We start from the raw sequence: 20,491 nt of genomic DNA on the forward strand, positions 1-20,491 counted from the left end.
GGTTTACTTTGCAAAAGAGACTGGAATGATCCATCCTCTAAACCTTTTGAGAAGGTCCATCCACATTAATATGGGGGCATATCAGGACACAGAACTTGGGAGTCAATGAAAGAAAACATCAATTTAAATTTGACATTTATTAAATGTTTTTGCACACTTACTAGAATTCGCTGCTAAATATTTTTTATTTATGGTTTCTGTCTTTCTGTGACTGTTTTACTTCATGAGCAGTCCTGGCAAAATGCAATGAATCCCACTGTTTCAGCCTGGGCGTAACTCAACATCATAATGATGCGAATGAGGCTATCCTGTTTAGTTGACAAATGCAAAAAAAGTTTGCCAAATACTTTCTCATGAAGACAATACTCCTTTTAAAGGAATGGCTGTGTGGGGGAGGGTTATTGAAGACTGCAGTCCCTTTTGCCCTGTGCAGCTGAACCCCTGGGTGGAAATCCATAAGGAGAAAGTGAAGCACTGATTTTACATAGGATATACAGCACAGAAACAGGCCATTCGGCCCAACCAGTCCATGCCGACGTTTATGCTCCACTCGAGCCTCCTCCCGTCTTTCCTCATCTAAATCTATCAGCATAACCCTCTATTCCCATCTCCCTCATATGCTTGTCCAGCCTGTCCAATGTATCTATACTATTCGCTTCAACCACTCCCTGCGGTAGCGAGTTCCACATTCTCACCACTCTTTGGGTAAAGAAGTTTCTTCTGAATTCCCTATTTGATTTCTTGGTGACTATCTTACATTGATGGCCTCCAGTTATGCTCTTCCGCACAAGTGGAAACACTCTCTCTCTGTATCCACTCAATCAAAGCCTTTCATAATTTTAAAGACCGCTATTAGGTCACCCCTTACCCCTTAGAGAAAAGAGACCCAGCCTGTTTATCCTTTCCTGATATGCATACCCTCGCATTTCTGGTATCATCCTTGTAAATCTTCTTTGCACCCTCTCCAGTGCCTCTATATCCTTTTCATAATATGGCGACCAGAACTGCACGCAGTACTCCAAGGTTCGATTTTACTGTTCTTCATTGTTTTTCTATGTTTAACACTGCAGTATTACTTTACTGTTCGTCTGCTTGTCAGTTTCAATTCAGTTTAACAAACTTGTCTTTAATTTGTATTTTATTATAAAAATATTCTAATGTTTGAAAAGGTGCCACAGTACATTAGTGCTCTGGCCACTGCTAGGGAGCAGCACAGATTTACATTTGTCCCTTGTGATTCCCCAAGCTGTGGAGTTGCTGATCTAAACTGGCCCATCTAGGGGGGATTTTCACTGTTTTGTTGTGAAATCATAAACCAAGGATTTATACACATTTATGACTTTTCAATAAATAGCAAACAGCAGAAACCTTTTCTCAAAAGAAGTGTTAAATCTAGATACTATCCCTATATTCTATATAAGTATAAGTTCTTTTTTCTTTCCCTGATACAGGGAAAGCCAGTCTAGGCATTTTCTAACAGCTGCAACAAGGGTATCACTGGAGAGATGAGAGAATTTTGAAAAGGATGATTCAGGCAATATAATTACAGAACTTTAAAAAAGGGCCAAAGTGCTTTTATTCTTCATGGATGTTAACATAGGCCTGTGAAAAGTACAAGAAGATTCAGTAACCAATTTAAGCTAATCATTTAATAAAAAGTAATTGCAGATTCTTTTCTATGGCTATTAAAAGGATTATCCGTTCCCATAGAAATGTTAAAACTGCAGGAGGTATAGGCCGCGATTTCGCTAGCGGAGGTGGGATCGCGGCGGGAGAGGTGGTTGGCGGGTCCCGGTCCCGGTTCCAGCCCGCTCTCTCCAAGTGATTTTGCCCACTCCGCGCGTTTCCCGGCCAATTAAACGGAAGTGGGTCTGATGACGTCATTTGATGATGCATTATCAGCCGGTTTCCTTAAAGGGACCATGCTCACATTCATTCTAACAGTTGTGCTGTCAGTGTTCTACAGCATTGAGGTGCTGCAAACACTGACGAGCACGGCACAAAGGTGGATGGCTGCACCAAAGCTCTCGCATGACTCCCGCCATATGCTTATGGAGGGAGTCACAGCACGCAGGGAGGTTCTCTTCCCTTCCCATGGGCGGAAGAGACCTCCCCAGGACACTAACGCAGCCTGGTTGCACATTGCACAGGAGGGCACAAGCAGGGATGTTGTCAGGAGGACTAGGCTGCAGTGGGACAAGCCTTTCAATGATCTGAGCAATCATGAAACGTTACTGCCAAGCCACACTCAACCTCATCCTGCTGTGCCACTCATCACACCCCCATCACTCTGCCTTCTCTACCCAACTCCTGCACATCCTTACACCAACTTACCTTGCACCTCCACCCATCCCTCTCTATCTACCTTATCACTTCCCCATCTCACTAGCCACCCCTCACACTCGCCCTCGTCCTACTGCAAGCATACCAACTAACAACACACAAGGGTAGGCACTTGGGTGGTTTAGCCAATGTTCATGTGAAGTTTCCATTAATGTCTTGTCAAACATTAAAATCTATATTTTCAACACTTTACCTTATTGGACAAATCTGGACTCATCTTTAGAAGTGTAATAGTGAGTTCCAGTGAATGTTGAGACATAACTTACCCCCTCCCCCCCAGTTGTGATGAGTGTGAAAGGAATGGCTGGACATTATTGGAATGCTTTATGGTGCTAGTGTGGGATGGTGTCAACCTGGCGCGTCATGTGGCAGCCAGGGTGTACAGCATCAAGTGAAGTATATCTGGCCGTGGTGATGCCATTGCTGGCCTCCCGGGCAGCAATGTTGTCAGGTGCTGATGCCCTGTGTTTTGTGCAGCATCAGGTGATTGCGGAGAAGGTTGGTGTGGCTGTTGGTGTTGGGGCTGATTGTGGTGGGATTCTGAGGACCCAGGTGAGATTTTTTTGAAGGGCACCGATGTTGCTGGAATAGATGGCAGCTGAAGTTGAGATGACAGAAGCAATCTGTCAATGGTGAGAGAGCTACATAAGAACATAAGAACTGTACAAAACGCTGGTGAGGCCACAGCTGGAGTACTGTGTGCAGTTCTGGTCGCCTCACTATAGGAAGGATGTGATTGCTTTGGAGAGGGTGCAGAGAAGATTCACCAGGATGTTACCTGGGATGGAGCGCCTCAGCTATGAAGAGAGGCTGGACAGGCTGGGGTTGTTTTCCTTGGAGCAAAGAAGGCTGAGGGGGGACCTGATTGAGGTGTACAAAATGATGAGGGGCATAGATAGGGTAGACAAAGAGGAACTTTTCCCCTTAGTAGGGGGGTCAATAACAAGGGGGCATAGATTCAGGGTAAGGGGCAGGAGATTTAGAGGGGATTTGAGGAGGAACTTTTTCACCCAGAGGGTGGTTGGAATGTGGAACTCAATGCCTGAAAGGGTGGTAGAGGCAGGAACCCTCACAACATTCAAGAAGCATTTGGATGAGCACTTGAAATGCCATTGCATACAAGGCTATGGACCAAATGCTGGAAAATGGGATTAGACTGGACAGGGATGGATGGGCGGCGCAGACACGATGGGCCGAAGGGCCTCTTTCTGTGCTGTAAAACTCTATGACTCTATGACTCTATAAGAACATAAGAAATAGGAGCAGGAGTAGGCCAATCGGCCCCTCGAGCCTGCTCCACCATTCAATAAGATCATGGCTGATCTGATCCTAACCTCAAATCTTCTATCACTCTGCATCCACCCGAACCCATGTGATCTCCCGGGAGAGGCGAAAAACCAGATAAAGACCCAATGGCCAATTTGGGGGAAAAAAATCTGGGAAATTCCTCTCCGACCCATCTAGGCGATCGAAATTCTTCCAGGAGATCACTCTGTCCCTATATTTTCTACAGTACTTACCTTCTGTAAAGGCGATCTCCACCCCAGCCAGGAACAGGAATAAAACCATCTCCTGAAATCTAACAGAATTAGAACACAGTAGGAGCAGAACAAGGCTACACGGCCCCTGGGCCCGCTCCACTACCCACAGGGCCATGACCATTCCGAACCCAGACTCATGTCCAATTTCCTGCCCGCTCCCCGTAACCCTTAATTCCCTTTACTTCTAGGAAACTATCTATTTCTGTTTTAAATTTATTTAATGATGTAGCTTCCACAGCTTTCTGGGGCAGCAAATTCCACAAACCTACCACCCTCTGAGTGAAGAAGTTTCTCCTCATCTCAGTTTTGAATGAGCAGCCCCTTATTTTAAGATTATGCCCCCTAGTTCTAGTTTCACCCATCATTGGGAACATCCTCACCGCATCCACCCGATCAAGCCCCTTCACAATCTTATATGTTTCAATAAGATCGCCTCTCATTCTTCTGAACTCCAATGAGTAGAGTCCCAATCTACTCAACCTCTCCTCATATGACCACCCCCTCATCCCCGGGATTAACCGAGTGAACCTTCTTTGTACTGACTCGAGAGCAAGTATGTCTTTTCTTAAGTATGGACACCAAAACTGTATGCAGTATTCCAGGTGCGGCCTCACCAATACCTTGTACAACTGCAGCAATACCTCCCTGTTTTTATATTCCAACCCCCTAGCAATAAAAGCCAACATTCCATTGGCCTTCTTAATCACTTGCTGCACCTGCATACTAACTTTTTGAGTTTCGTGCACCAGGACCCCCAGATCCCTTTGTACTACAGTACTTTCCAGTTTCTTGCCATTAAGATAATAACTTGCTCTATGATTTTTCCTGCCAAAGTGCATAACCTCACACTTTCCAGTATTGTATTCCATCTGCCAAATCTCTGCCCACTTACTTAGCCTGTCTATGTCCCTTTGCAGGTTTTTTATGTCCTCCTCACTCACTACTTTCCGTCCCATCTTTGTATCATCTGCAAACTTTGATATGTTACACTCGGTCCCCTCCTCCAAATCGTTAATATAGATTGTAAAGAGTTGGGGACCCAGCACTGACCCCTGCGGAACACCACGAGTTACTGGTTGCCAATCTGAGAACGAACCATTTATCCCAACTCTCTGCTTTCTGTTAGAGAGCCAATCCTCCACCCACGCCAGAATATTACCCCCAATCCCGTGATTTTTTATCTTGAGCAATAATCTTTTGTGTGGCACCTTGTCAAATGCCTTTTGGAAGTCTAAATACACTACGTCCACTGGTTCCCCTTTATCCACCCTGTATGTTACTTCCTCAAAAAACTCAAGCAAATTTGTTAAACATGACTTCCCCTTCATGAAACCATGCTGAGTTTGCCCTATTAAATTATGTTTATCCAAATGTCCCGTTACTGTCTCCTTAATAATGGACTCTAACATTTTACCAACCACAGATGTTAGGCTAACAGGTCTATAGTTTCCAGCCTTCTGCCTACTACCCTTTTTAAATAAGGGTGTTACATTAGCAGTTTTCCAATCTGCCGGGACCTTTGCTGAGTCCAGTGAGTTTTGGAAAATTATTACCAATGCATCCACAATCCCTACCGCTACTTCCCTCAAGACCCTGGGATGCAAGCCATCAGGTCCAGGGGATTTATCCGCCTTGAGTCCCATTATTTTACCAAGTACCACTTCCTTAGTGATTTTAATTGTATTTAGTTCCTCCCCCCCTAGAGCCCCCTGTTTGTCCAGTGTTGGGATATTCTTAGTGTCCTCTACTGTAAAGACTGATACAAAATAATTGTTCAGTGCTTTTGCCATCTCCATGTTTCCCACCATTAATTTCCCGGTCTCATCCTCTAAGGGACCAACATTTACTTTAGCCACCCTTTTTCTTTTTATATAACTATAGAAACTTTTACTGTCTGTTTTTATATTTTTTGCTAATTTACTTTCATAATCTATCTTCCCTTTCTTAATCAATCTTTTTGTTATTTTTTGCTGTCTTTTAAAGACTTCCCAATCTTCCATCCTCCCACTAGATTTGGCTACCTTATATGCCCTTGTTTTTAGTCGGATACTATCCTTAATTACTTTACTTAGCCATGGATGGCTATCTTTTCTTTTACACCCTTTTTTCCTCAGTGGAATATATTTTTTTTGGAAGTTGTAAAATAACTCCTTAAATGTACACCACTGGTCATGTACCGTCTTACCCTTTAATCTATTTTCCCAGTCCACTCTAATTAATTCCGCTCTCATACCTTCATAGTCTCCTTTATTCAAGCTCAGCACGCTTGTTTGAGATCCAACCTTCTCACCCTCTAATTGAATATGGAACTCAACCATGTTATGGTCACTCATTCCAAGGGGATCCTTTACTAGGACATTTTTAATTAATCCTGTCTCATTACACAGGACCAAATCTAAGGTTGTTTGCCCCCTGGTCGGTTCAGTTACATACTGCTCAAGAAACCCATCCCTAATACACTCAATGAACTCTTCCTCAAGGCTGCTCTGCCCAATTTGATTTGTCCAGTTAATATGATAATTAAAATCCCCCATAATTATAGCTGTTCCCTTATTACAAGCCTCAACTATTTCCTGATTAATACTCCGTCCAACAGAGTTGCAACTGTTCGGAGGCCTATAGACTACACCCACTAGTGTTTTTTTCCCCTTATTATTCCTTACCTCCACCCAAACTGTTTCACTATCCTGCTCCTTTGACCCAATATCATTTCTCTGTATTATAGTGATTCCTTCCTTTATTAACATAGCCACCCCACCTCCTCTCCCTTCCTGCCTGTCCTTCCTGATTGTTAAATAACCTGGTATGTTTAATTCCCAGTCATGGTCACCCTGCAGCCATGTTTCTGTAATGGCCACAAGATCATACCCATATGTCATTATTTGTGCTGTTAACTCATTCATTTTGTTACGAATGCTACGTGCATTCAGATAAAGAACTTTCAAATATGTTTTGTAACACTTAGTTCCTGTTTTTTCCCTTTTTAGTACTTTACTTTTTACTCCATACCTTCTGTCCCTTCCTGACACATTCTGTTTTTTAATTCCCCCACTGCTACCTAAGTCTATGACCTTCTCTGTTGTCATTTCTATTATTTGCTTTCTAGAAACCTCCCCCCCACTAATTAGTTTAAAGCCCTCTCTACAGCCCTAGTTATATGATTCGCCAGGACTCTAGTCCCAGCACTGGCCAAGTGGAGTCCGTCCCAACAGAACAGCTCCCTCCTGTCCCAGTACTGGTGCCAGTGTCCCAAGAAGCAAAACCCATTTCTCCCACACCAGTCTTTGAGCCACGCATTTAACTCTTTAATTTTATTTATCCTAGCCAAATTCGCTCGTGGCTCAGGTAATAACCCAGAGATTATTACCCTTGAGGTTCTGTTTTTTAATTTGACCCCTAGCTGCTCATACTCCTTTAACAGAACCGTCTTCCTTGTCCTATCTACGTCGTTTGTACCAACATGGACCACGACAACTGGATCCTCCCCCTCCCACTGCAAGTTTCTTTCCAGCCCAGAAGAGATGTCCTTAACCCTGGCACCAGGCAGGCAACACAGCCTTCGGGACTCCCGCTCTTGACTGCAGAGAACCCTATCTATCCCCCTAATGATACTATCCCCTACCACTACAACATTTCTTTTTACTCCCTCCACTTGAATGGCCCCCTGTACCACGGTGCTGTGGCCAGGTTGCTCATGCTCCCTGCAGTCCCCGCTCCCGCCCTCACAGGGAGTAAGAAACTCGATCCTGCTGGACAAGAACAAGGGCTGCGTCTCCTTCAACACTACATCCTGGATCCCTGTACCTTCCTCACTCGTAGTCACACCGTCCTGTCCCTGACCACGGACTACATCTGCAGTAATTAACTTCATAGGTGTGACCATCTCCTGAAACATAGAGTCCAGGAACTTCTCCCCCTCCCTGATGTGTCGCAGTGTCCGAAGCTCGGTCTCAAGCTCCATAACATGGAACTTGAGTTCCTCTAGCAGCAAACACTTGTCGCAGATGTAATCACCGTTAGCCTCAATGGGGTTCAACGGCTCCCACATCTCGCAACAGTAACACATCACCTGCTCCATTCTATATAATTAATTAAATTTCTTATTATTAGTTATGAAGACCCTGCCCGGATATATATGATAATATCACACCACTATTCAATAGGACTTACCAACTTAAAGGTATGAAAGAGAAGAGAAGGAAGAAAACCAACCAACCAGCTGATCACCAACCTCCTCCTTGAATAGTGTCTGTGGAGCCTGTTTGGTTGACTCGTCTCGCTGCTCCGCCTCCGCAGTGCTGTCTAAGCCTGGGAGTGGGGAATAAAACAGAGCAAAAAACACACCCTCACCTCCCACTTATCCGAACTCTCCCACTTAGCAAAACTCCAACAGCACTCAATGCACAAAGCACTCCGTGCACTGCACTAGCCCCTCCCCTTTTATACCCGGATTCTACTTCCTGTTTAAACTGCCCAAGAGTTTAAAAAACCCTTAAAAAATTAAACTTACTTCAAATAATTGACTTCTTAACACACTAAAATTCACAAAATACACTTAAATGATTTTTCTCCCACTTAGCAAAACTCCAACAGCACTCAATGCACAAAGCACTCCGTGCACTGCACTAGCCCCTCCCCTTTTATACCCGGATTCTACTTCCTGTTTAAACTGCCCAAGAGTTTAAAAAACCCTTAAAAAATTAAACTTACTTCAAATAATTGACTTCTTAACACACTAAAATTCACAAAATACACTTAAATGATTTTTCTCCCACTTAGCAAAACTCCAACAGCACTCAATGCACAAAGCACTCCGTGCACTGCACTAGCCCCTCCCCTTTTATACCCGGATTCTACTTCCTGTTTAAACTGCCCAAGAGTTTAAAAAACCCTTAAAAAATTAAACTTACTTCAAATAATTGACTTCTTAACACACTAAAATTCACAAAATACACTTAAATGATTTTTCTCCCACTTAGCAAAACTCCAACAGCACTCAATGCACAAAGCACTCCGTGCACTGCACTAGCCCCTCCCCTTTTATACCCGGATTCTACTTCCTGTTTAAACTGCCCAAGAGTTTAAAAAACCCTTAAAAAATTAAACTTACTTCAAATAATTGACTTCTTAACACACTAAAATTCACAAAATACACTTAAATGATTTTTCTCCCACTTAGCAAAACTCCAACAGCACTCAATGCACAAAGCACTCCGTGCACTGCACTAGCCCCTCCCCTTTTATACCCGGATTCTACTTCCTGTTTAAACTGCCCAAGAGTTTAAAAAACCCTTAAAAAATTAAACTTACTTCAAATAATTGACTTCTTAACACACTAAAATTCACAAAATACACTTAAATGATTTTTCTCCCACTTAGCAAAACTCCAACAGCACTCAATGCACAAAGCACTCCGTGCACTGCACTAGCCCCTCCCCTTTTATACCCGGATTCTACTTCCTGTTTAAACTGCCCAAGAGTTTAAAAAACCCTTAAAAAATTAAACTTACTTCAAATAATTGACTTCTTAACACACTAAAATTCACAAAATACACTTAAATGATTTTTCTCCCACTTAGCAAAACTCCAACAGCACTCAATGCACAAAGCACTCCGTGCACTGCACTAGCCCCTCCCCTTTTATACCCGGATTCTACTTCCTGTTTAAACTGCCCAAGAGTTTAAAAAACCCTTAAAAAATTAAACTTACTTCAAATAATTGACTTCTTAACACACTAAAATTCACAAAATACACTTAAATGATTTTTCTCCCACTTAGCAAAACTCCAACAGCACTCAATGCACAAAGCACTCCGTGCACTGCACTAGCCCCTCCCCTTTTATACCCGGATTCTACTTCCTGTTTAAACTGCCCAAGAGTTTAAAAAACCCTTAAAAAATTAAACTTACTTCAAATAATTGACTTCTTAACACACTAAAATTCACAAAATACACTTAAATGATTTTTCTCCCACTTAGCAAAACTCCAACAGCACTCAATGCACAAAGCACTCCGTGCACTGCACTAGCCCCTCCCCTTTTATACCCGGATTCTACTTCCTGTTTAAACTGCCCAAGAGTTTAAAAAACCCTTAAAAAATTAAACTTACTTCAAATAATTGACTTCTTAACACACTAAAATTCACAAAATACACTTAAATGATTTTTCTCCCACTTAGCAAAACTCCAACAGCACTCAATGCACAAAGCACTCCGTGCACTGCACTAGCCCCTCCCCTTTTATACCCGGATTCTACTTCCTGTTTAAACTGCCCAAGAGTTTAAAAAACCCTTAAAAAATTAAACTTACTTCAAATAATTGACTTCTTAACACACTAAAATTCACAAAATACACTTAAATGATTTTTCTCCCACTTAGCAAAACTCCAACAGCACTCAATGCACAAAGCACTCCGTGCACTGCACTAGCCCCTCCCCTTTTATACCCGGATTCTACTTCCTGTTTAAACTGCCCAAGAGTTTAAAAAACCCTTAAAAAATTAAACTTACTTCAAATAATTGACTTCTTAACACACTAAAATTCACAAAATACACTTAAATGATTTTTCTCCCACTTAGCAAAACTCCAACAGCACTCAATGCACAAAGCTTGCTCCAAGGAGGTGACATTGGATAGAGAGTTTACTCCAAACACTTCCAAACTGCATAAAGCTCAAAAGTGTCTTCCAAGTCCTGAAGGCTCCAGCTTCTGACATTGGAAAGTGACCAGCTGTCAAAAAGCAGCTCTCATACCACTTTTGCAGCTGTCACCTGTTCACAGCAATGGGGAGAGATAGAGAACCCGACATACTTACCTGACGTGATCTCCGAATGACGTGAACCCCATTAAAAATGTGGTAAAATAGAAACAGGCTGACAAAATAGTAGTTAAAATAGAAATCACAGACCCGACATTTTGGAAGCTTACATGGAGGTGGGTTCGGTGCGGGTTCCCAACCTGCTGTCAATCATTTCAATTTTGACAGCCGACCCGCCTCCAAACCTGGGCTGGATTTTCTGAATGGGAAGCTTTTGGAGGCGGGACTCCCACTTGTCGGGTTTCAGTCCCGCCTCCATCAGCTTCTGGCCAACCAGTGGGATTTTCCCCTGATTGACCTTGTTAAGCCCGCCCGGCGGGCTCAGCAGGCCAATTAGGGGGAAGTTAGTGACAGAGCACGTCAATGTATGACGTGTCATCTGTCAAGAACTTTTGAAAGAAGAAATGTCATCGTTTGACAGCTCTGTGAAGCTGTCAAACACTGCCATTCTGTGTAGGTTGATGAGTCCTTGGGACCCGGGGCAGGACGGCTTCCCGCCTCCTGGCAAGAGGGCACGGAGGCGGATTGGAGGCGGGTTTGCCACCCGCCCCCAAATTCTACAACTTTCCTGGCAGTCCTGCCTCCATACCCGCCTCCTCGGGGCTGAGAAAATCCAGCCCTCTGTGCGCCGGCAAAATCGCGGCCGTAGTGTAGTGATTTTAGCAAATTATCATGAGAAACCAGATCATTTTCCATGGCTGTACATCTGACCTTAGGATTTGAAGTAGCACTCACATATTTAACATCCTGATGTGATTTTTCAGTTGGAATTATATATATATAATCTCATATCTCAGTTTTCAAAAAAGTAAGTGCCCAAGCTCCCCAACTGTTCAGTGTGTAAATGTACTTCATGCTTTATCACTGAACCATACAAACAAGCAATGTGAAGACAGGAATAAAAACAGAAAATGCTGGAAATACTCAGCGGGTCAGGCAGCATCTGTAGAGGGAGAAACAGAGTTAACGTTTCAGGTCGATGACCCTTCATCAGAACGAGTATTTGTGTGCAACCAGAACGAGTATTTCCAGCATTTTCTGTGTTTATTTCACATTTCTAGCATCCACAGTATTTTGCTTTTGTAATGTGAAGACAGGATGGTGCTCAGTTGTGATGACCTTTGTGGTGAAATCGCTTGCTAACACTCACCATCTGTGCTCGCACATAAAGAATTGACTTGGCTCAGTTGCTGGGGGGGCTGTTGTCCTATGGGGTGTGCCATAGCAAGAGGTACTGCCTTCAGGAGTGGAAAGGAGTAAAACATAGTGGGGAGAGTGCGTATCAGTAAGGGTCCATTTGATATTATTTGGGTCGGATTGCCTTGTGATCTGCACAGCAGCCTGAGGTCATTCCTGATGCCATTGCTGATTTAGGATCGCCAGTGGGCTGGGACAAAAATCCCTTCTGGACTTGGTTCCACATGTCTAGTTCACCATTGAGCTGTAAAATGATCTGTTTGTGTTTTTTGGAAAAACGTCAAAGTTGACTGTTTTGTAAGAAACATAAATGCCGCACAATGCATGGAAAAAGCACTGTAAGAGTTTTGGGCCATTCATTTCTCTGCATGATTTAGCAGTCTTGGCTTGGCACTTTTCCACTGGGTGAGGGAAAAAAATGAAAGGAAAGACCATGGTCTGGTTGCACGCACCTCCTAGTTTCCAAATCTCCCAATGTCCAGATCAAGATTCGGTTTCTTAGAAGGCTTGAGAATAGCTCACCTGACCTCTGTCTCAGCTGGTGAATGAGGCCTGGTGAGTAGGAAAGGAAAAAATCTGAATATACTTCTGACTGAAAATGGAATCATTCAGTTTGACTGAAGTTTTAATCTTCGAAGCAATGTGTGGAACATTCTAACTAATACAATCCAGCTGTTTTCCTTCACTTAGGGTTGCCATTTGACCAGTAGCCAGATGTGTTCAGAACATTGGAAGGAAGGAATTTCCTTTAGTTTTTAAGCACATAAAACCCAAGTTGAATTTTGTTCCCCTTCAGTGATTCTGAACCACCTTCAATTTTGTTACCTAAGATAAGAAAGTAGGGAACAAGAACAGGCCATTCTGCCCATTAACCCTATTCCAACCACAGCCCATGTACACTTTTCCCTATCATGGACTCTATCTCACTGATCCACCAGCCACGGTGAACTTCCCAGAAAATAAAGCCATGTAGAATTTCTCCCTGACCCCAAGGTAATTTAACAAAACTCCAAAATAATTAACATTACAGTGCACAATGATGATCTAATACATGACGGTGAACAGAAACTTAATTTTGGGTCAGTGAAATGAATTGTGAGTTTATGTTAAATTGTAAATGGAATTCGCTGCTTGATTGAAACAAAAACCACAAAGAGGAAAATGTTACCACTGTTAAGTATAGTAACCTTATCTATAAGGCATTTCTAAAAATGCTTCAAAGAGTTTAATTAGATATGGGAGTAGGCTGTTCAGAGATGGAGAATTTGATACGATTCACTTGTTGGTCAGGGAGCCATGATTGATTCTCCTTGTGGTGAGAAGCCATTGTTTGAACAGAATACTGTAACATTTGATCCCTGACACAAAAGTGAAAAGGGAAGCAGAGCAGGGCAGGGATTTATTTAAGTTGTTAAGTACTAAACATATATCAGTTGTCTGTTCAACCAGAGAGAAATGGACAAGCATATCAAAACCAAAACTGAATAAAAGTTGATCACAGTAATGGAATACAATCTTCAAAGTTCCTAAATGTTTAGCAGCTGAATACATTAAAAGTAGATGAAAAAAAAATTGTGAAATTATTTCCCTGGATTTTGCGGACAGCGGTGAATGAACGGCATTACGCTTATAGCTGCCCACAGACTTTTCATGGGCTTTTGAGTGGCAACTTATTGTCATCGTGCATTTGAAACAGCGCAGTGCTCTCTACAGGGGATGAACAGGACAAGCAACAGTGTGTCTCTTTCAATCAAACAGACTGAAGAATCCTCACTGAGACACGCAGAGTGTAAACCAGGAAATGTAAGTTAGAATATTTAGTTCAGTGTAAAATCATATACAGAAAGTGAAATAAAGAGAGGGAAAGAAAGATGGGATTGAGAGAGAGATAAAAGACAAAGAAAAGGTTTTAAAAAAAAGGTAAATTAAAAAAAAAACTCCAACAATAATTAAAATCTGAAGGAATGAGACTCTACACTTGTAAATGTTAATTTTCATTGCCAGAGAGGTTGTTTGGCAGTAATTAAGACTTATCACACTGTTAAAAATTGACTTACACTTGTATGGACATGCCCTAACTTTTTCTGGTGTGTTTATTGGATAACTAGTGGGTAAGGACTGCAACTTCAAACCCTTACATGGATATCAATGCTGAGTCTCTTGGCGAGATACTGTTAGATCGAAGTTTGTGGAGACGCATGGCAACTCGGACAGCAACTTCCGAATTTCTGCATTTTACTGCGCATGTGCGGACGCCGGAAGTTGCGGTGCGATTTACTCTTTAATAACGGTGAGCGCTGATAGCCTCAGCGTTATTCTTACCACAAAACCTGGACCACTATTTGTGGAGCCAAAACCCTGTTTGGTACTTGGCAGAAGAATGATTCTAGGCAGTTTTTCCGCATATCTATAATCTTTGGAGATTCTCCAACTCTCTGGACAATTAATATTGTCTGCTTGACAAGCATAATTTTTTCCAATGCTAAGATTAAAAATAAGCATCAGGTTCCCTGTTAAAAAGAGCTTTTCTTGTCTGCAAACCCTTTTAAATGAGTTTGTTGTTCACAAATCTTTTACTATTTTTCATAAAGGGATTTAGCCACAGCACTCTTAAAGCATGATGTTCTGGGAGCATTTTTACTGTGGGTGAATCCTGGTCCCCTGCAGTGCTGGACAATGATGATGCGGACCCCGTTTGGCGTGATAAACTATCTGATCTGTAAAAATGATGAAGGCAAATATTATCTGCAGGTAGGATTCCAAAAACTTTTAAAATTCTGAAGTGTTTGTTTTTCCATGGTAGCTTTTAACATTCATAATGTGTATTTATTCTCTTCCAGCATCTGAACACACTAATGTTTCCCAGCATAAAAGCTTTGATAGAACATTACACAGCGATTGAAGATGGTCTCTTTTGTTGCCTAAGTGCTTCAAGGGTAAATCACTGCTATGAAGAACAAGATTCTACAGAATGCTATGGCTTGCACCCAGCCCAGACCAAACCTGAGGACAGAAAGATTGCATCAGATTAGTGAAGCGAAACTGAAAAGATTGCTTCCTGCAAGTCATAACAAGAGACTAGCTGCAAGTTGTGATGTGTAAGGTGGTTTAGGAAAATCAACTGCAACAAACTTGAATCTGCCATAGATACCTTCTTGGGTTCAGTGGCGTCAGTCACTCCTGCAGTGGTCCGAGAGTCTTACTGTTTGGGAGTTGACTCACATTATACCATAGCATAGCTCAGAAGTTGTAATAGTGACCTGAACTGGATATCTGTGTCTTCCGCATGTGTGTTTCTTCAATCTCTCCAAAGGTAGACCGAGCTAACACTTGGTGAGGTGAGGTTTGATACAAATCATTAAGCTGCTTTATTTCACAGCAAATGAACATACAGACCAACAGTTATGAACAGATTAACATACTGTAGTTCAATTAGTGCGACCCACCTTTACCTAACGATACAAAATAGAAACGCACTTCCCCCACATCAGAGTCGCTTTTACTTGACGTAAGCAAGATGCTTCTATCCTCCAGCATTTTTAACCTCATTGCCTCAGTAAAAGGCTTCTCAGCTTCGCCTTTAACAAACCTGATTGCCTTTCTATTTAAAAAAAAAGCCCATCTTTCTGTGTACTTGTATCTCTCTTTGTCTGTAGATGTAAAAAGAGATCAAAGGGCTTTCCAGCACAGGTTGAGGTCTCCCTTGATTAGCCAGAGAAGCTAGCAAATTGCTTATTGTTTACTCACCATTTAGCATATGGACAACCTTTCATCTAGTGCCTTTTTTTAAAAAAAATTGTGAGAATTCACGTTGCTTTAAAAAAAAAAATAACCCTTATTTTCAAATCCTTTCCGAGGAAAAGTGGTCAAAAAATACTAAAACGTGACGGCAAGCCTTGTAAGATTAATGGTTAAATGAAAGAAAGAGCCCAAGTAAGGGGTGTTGACCAGCCTTAACAAGCATAGGTATATGCAACAAGGGCCAGGACTGTCCTTGAATACATTAGTGGACTTTGATAAATTACTGATCCCTACCTTGGAGGTAGAGGTGCCCTTCAGCGGCTCAATGCAGATTATGGCACCAACCATGAGCTTCTCTGCTTATCTGTGTGAATTCCAAGTAATTTCTGTATTAGAAACATCCTTGTTTGATTTAATATAATCATACTGAAATCATACAGTAATGCAGTGAAAATCTAATATGGGGTGAAGCTGGTCCAAGGTTGTAAGTGATCTTACAAGTTTGCCTTTTATTTCATTACATTTATTATGGTAATCACAGATCACAGAAACCCCACAGTGCAGATAGAGGCCATTTCGGCCCATCGAGCCTGCACCGACACATATCCCACCTGATCCCCGTAACCCCTGCACCAACACATATCCCACCCTATCCCCGTAACCCCATGTATTTAATCCCCCTAACACTAAGGGTCAATTTATCATAGCCAATCAACCTAACCTGCACATCTTTGGCCTGTGGGAGGAAACCGGAGCACCCGGAGAAAACCCACGCAAACACGGGGAGAATGTGCAAACTCCACACAGACAGTCACCCGAGGCCGGATTCGAACCCGGGTCCCTGGTGCTGTGAGACAACAGTGCTAACCACTATGCCACCGTGATACTAAGCAATTAGTTTAAATTGTGTATATTTGTATTATATATAATTCCTAATCTGAATATAATATTTAATCCATAATAAGTATAACATTGTCCCAGTTATACATTTTTTTAAAGAAGATCCAGGGTCTCGTGGACTAATTGATTCTCACTATTTTGGGCTGTCCTCATGATCTCACAGGAAACATAGCAAATCTGACTAGTTTATCTAATTCTATATATTGTGCTTTTTGACTTTGAATGTACAGTCTTGTGTTATAACTATGTATTTTCTATTTTTTTTAAGTTGCTGAATTCATTGATTGCAGAAATTCCATAATAAAGAGCATGTGACTTTTAACACCTAACATTTTTTCCTGGAACTGAGTGATGAGCATATTGAGATTGGTGCACCTTACCCAGTCTAATCCACTTTGGTCTTGCTTGGCCATGCAAACCACCTGCAGTTGAGACAGTGGGAATAAGACCGGCTCCCAGGCCTTTCCAGTGAACCTGATGTTAGGGTAGTGGCTCGGTCACAGAAACATAGAAGATAGGAGCAGGAGTCGGCCATTCGGCCCCTCGAGCCTGCTCCGCCATTCAATGAGATCATGGCTGATCATCCAAACTCAGTACCCTGTCCCTGCCTTCTCCCCATATCCCTTGATCCCTTTAGCTTTAAGAAATATATCTAACTCCTTCTTGAATATATTTAATAAATTGGCCTCAACTGCCTTCTGTGGTAGAGAATTCCACAGGTTCTCCAATCTCTGGGTGAAGAAATTCCTCCTCATCTCTGTCCGAATTGGCTTACCCCTTATCTTTAAACTGTGACCCCTGGTTCTGGACTCCCCCGCCATCGGGAACATCCTTCCTGCATCTAGTCGGCACTGATTTCCTTTAATCACACTTTCCATCCCCCCCCACCACCACGTGGGGCGCTGCCTGGCCTATGCTCAGGACCTCTTACAGTTGTGCAGCTCAGATCGTGAACTCAAAGTGAAGAGCTGAACGTCCATTCCTCCACTCTGTGGTGCTACATGAATGTCAGCACGCCACTCTAGGCCTATCAACTATTCACAATATATATTAATGATCTAGACAAGGGAACTAGATGTAATATCTCCAAATTTGCAGACGACACAAAGCTGGGTGGGCGTGTGTGCTATGAGGAGGATGCCGAGAAACTCCAGGATGATTTGGACAGGTTGGGTGATTGGGCAGATGCATGGCAGATGCAATATAACGTGGATAAATGTGAGGTTATCCACTTTGGTAGCAAAAACAGGAAGGCAGATTATTATCTAAATGGCAATAGATTGGGAGAAGGGGAAGTGCAACGAGACCTGGGTGGCCTTGTGCACCAGTCGCTGAAGGTAAGCATGCAGGTGCAGCAGGCGGTTAAGAAGGCAAATAGTATGTTGGCCTTCGTAGCGAGAGGGTTTGAGTACAGGAACAAGGATGTCTTGCTGCAGTTGTACAGAGCCTTGGTGAGACCACATTTTGAGTATTGTGTGCAGTTTTGGTCGCCTTATCTGAGGAAGGATGTTCTTGCCATGGAAGGAGTTCAGCGAAGATTCACCAGGCTGATACCTGGGATGGCAGGAATGACGTATGAGGAGAGATTGGATCGATTGGGCTTGTACTCGCTGGAGTTTAGAAGAATGAGAGGGGAATTTCATCGAGACTTATAAAATTCTAACAGGACTAGACAGACTAGATGCTGGAAGGATGTTCCCGATGGTCGGGGAGTCCAGAACCAGGGATCACAGTCTAAGGATAAGGGATAGGCCATTTAGGACAGAAATGAGGAGGAATTTCTTCACCCAGAGAGTGGTGAACCTGTGGAATACTCTACCACAGAAGGCAGTAGAGGCCAATTCATTAAATATATTCAAGAAGGAGTTGGATATATTTCTCAAGGCTAAAGGGATCAAGGGGTATGGGGAGAAAGCAGGGACCGGGTACTGAATTTGGATGATCAGCCATGATCGCATTGAATGGCGGAGCAGGCTCGAGGGGCCGAATGGCCTACTCCTTCTATCTTTTATGTTTTTATCAAAGAATATCGAGTAGTATTTGCTTTGGGGAATGTAACTTTTAACATTTGCATAGATTCCAGCTTTAAACCAAAAATGATAGCAAGATACATTTGACTTGAGTGGGATGGTGGCTTTTTTATTCATTCACGGGATGTGGGCATTGCTGGCAAGGCCAGCATTTATTGCCCATCCCTAATTGCCCTTGAGAAGGTGGTGGTGAGCCGCCTTCTTGAACCGCTGCAGTCCGTGTGATGAAGGTACTCCCACAGTGCTGTTAGGTAGGGAATTCCAGGATTTTGACCCAGCGACTATGAAGAAACGGCGATGTACTTCCAAGTCAAGATAATGTGAAACTTGATGGGGAATTTGGAGGTGTGGGGTTCCCATGCGCCTGCTGCCCATGTCCTTCTAGGTGGTAGAGGTCGCAGGTTTGGGAATTGCTGTCGAAGAAGCCTTGGCGATTTGCTACAGTGCATCATGCAAATGGTACACACTGCAGACATGGTGCGCCGGTGGTGGAGGGGATGTTTAAGGTGGTGGATAGGGTGCCAATCAAGCGGGCTGCTTTGTCCTGGATGGTGTCGAGCTTCTTGAGTGTTGTTGGAGTTGCACTCACCCAGGCAAGTGGAGAGTATTCCATCACACTCCTGACTTGTGCCTTGTAGATGGTGGAAAGGCTTTGGGAGTCAGGAGGTGAGTCACTCACTGCAGAATACCCAGCCTCTGACCTGCTCTTGTAGCCACAGTATTTATGTGGCTGATCCAATTAAGCGTCTGGTCAATAGTGAGCCCCAGGATGTTGATGGTGGGGGATTCGATTATGGTAATCCCATTAAATGTCAAGTGGAGGTGGTTGGACTCTCTCTTGTTGGAGATGATCGTTGTGTGGCGCAAATGTTACTTGCCACTTATCAGCCCAAGCCTGAATGTCATCTAGGTTTTGCTGCATGCAAGCACGGACTGCTTCATTATCTGACGAGTTGCGAATGGAACTAAACACTGTGCAATCGTCAGCGAACATCGCCACTTCTCACCTTCTGATGAAGGGAAGGTCATCGATGAAGCAGCTGAAGATGGTTGGACATAGGACACTGCCCTGAGGAACTCCTGCCGCGATGTCCTAGACTGGCCTCCCAACAACCAAAACCATCTTCCTTTGCGCTAGATATGACTCAAGCCAGTGGCGAGTTTTCCCCTTGATTCCCATTATCTTAAATTTTACTAGGGCTCCTTGATGCCACACTCTGTCAAATGCTGCCTTGATGTCAAGGGCAGGCACTCTCACTTAAAATAGAACAATTCACCCAACCTGTTATACAAGGGAGACTTGAAGCTCACTGCAGATCTGAAGTGCCTATTTCACTTTACAAATTGTTGAAAGAATTCCATTTGAATTTATATTTTTAAAACATGTTAGAAAAATGCTCAAATAAAATTAACTATTAGAGCTCCAAAATCATACAGTAGGATACTAGAATACAAATGCATTTATCTCAAGTGCCTCTCTCGCTTATTTGAATGGGTTAATTCTTCTGCTAAAATGGCAGAAAGGAAGCTCAGACACTACTATTCCATGGCATAATTTCGAGGGCTATTTCTTTTGAATACCCATACTCTACATCAGGGTGCTCAATCTTTTGTAAATTAATTTGCAGTCTCTTGCCTTTTTTGATGTTAGTCCTTTGTGGTTATTTGAACAACTTGTTTACGTTGAGACAAGAAAAAACTGAAATCCTGGAAACCTGAAATGAAAAAGATAGAAAATGCTGGAAGTGCACGGCAGGTGGGTCAATATCTGAACGAGAAAGATAGGTTAATGTTGACTTACCTTTTCCTTTCAGATTGAGTCATTTGTGCTTTTCTAGCACTTACTGTTTTTCATTTGCCTCACTCTAATGACCACATTAGATCATAACTGCAACATATGAAAAGGTATTCCACTGTTTTA

At 42.7% G+C, this 20,491-nt stretch overlaps 1 protein-coding gene across 3 annotated transcripts in view; it reads left to right on the forward strand.

Moving 5' to 3' along the window:
* sh2d5 (SH2 domain containing 5) overlaps positions 1 to 15,948 on the forward strand; it is a 55,520-nt gene extending 39,572 nt beyond the window's left edge. For all 3 annotated transcript variants that reach the window (XM_085966825.1, XM_085966827.1, XM_085966826.1), the window contains 2 exons: positions 14,491 to 14,650; positions 14,740 to 15,948. In XM_085966825.1, coding sequence (XP_085822951.1) covers positions 14,491 to 14,650; positions 14,740 to 14,931 — 352 coding nt within the window. In that variant the 3' untranslated portion in view covers positions 14,932 to 15,948. The remainder of the gene's footprint in view (positions 1 to 14,490; positions 14,651 to 14,739) is intronic.
* Positions 15,949 to 20,491: the final 4,543 nt, after the last annotated feature.

Source organism: Somniosus microcephalus, chromosome 25 (genome assembly GCF_052327205.1).
Source record: "Somniosus microcephalus isolate GS21.2 chromosome 25, FLI_Smic_1.0, whole genome shotgun sequence".
NCBI lineage: Eukaryota > Metazoa > Chordata > Chondrichthyes > Squaliformes > Somniosidae > Somniosus > Somniosus microcephalus.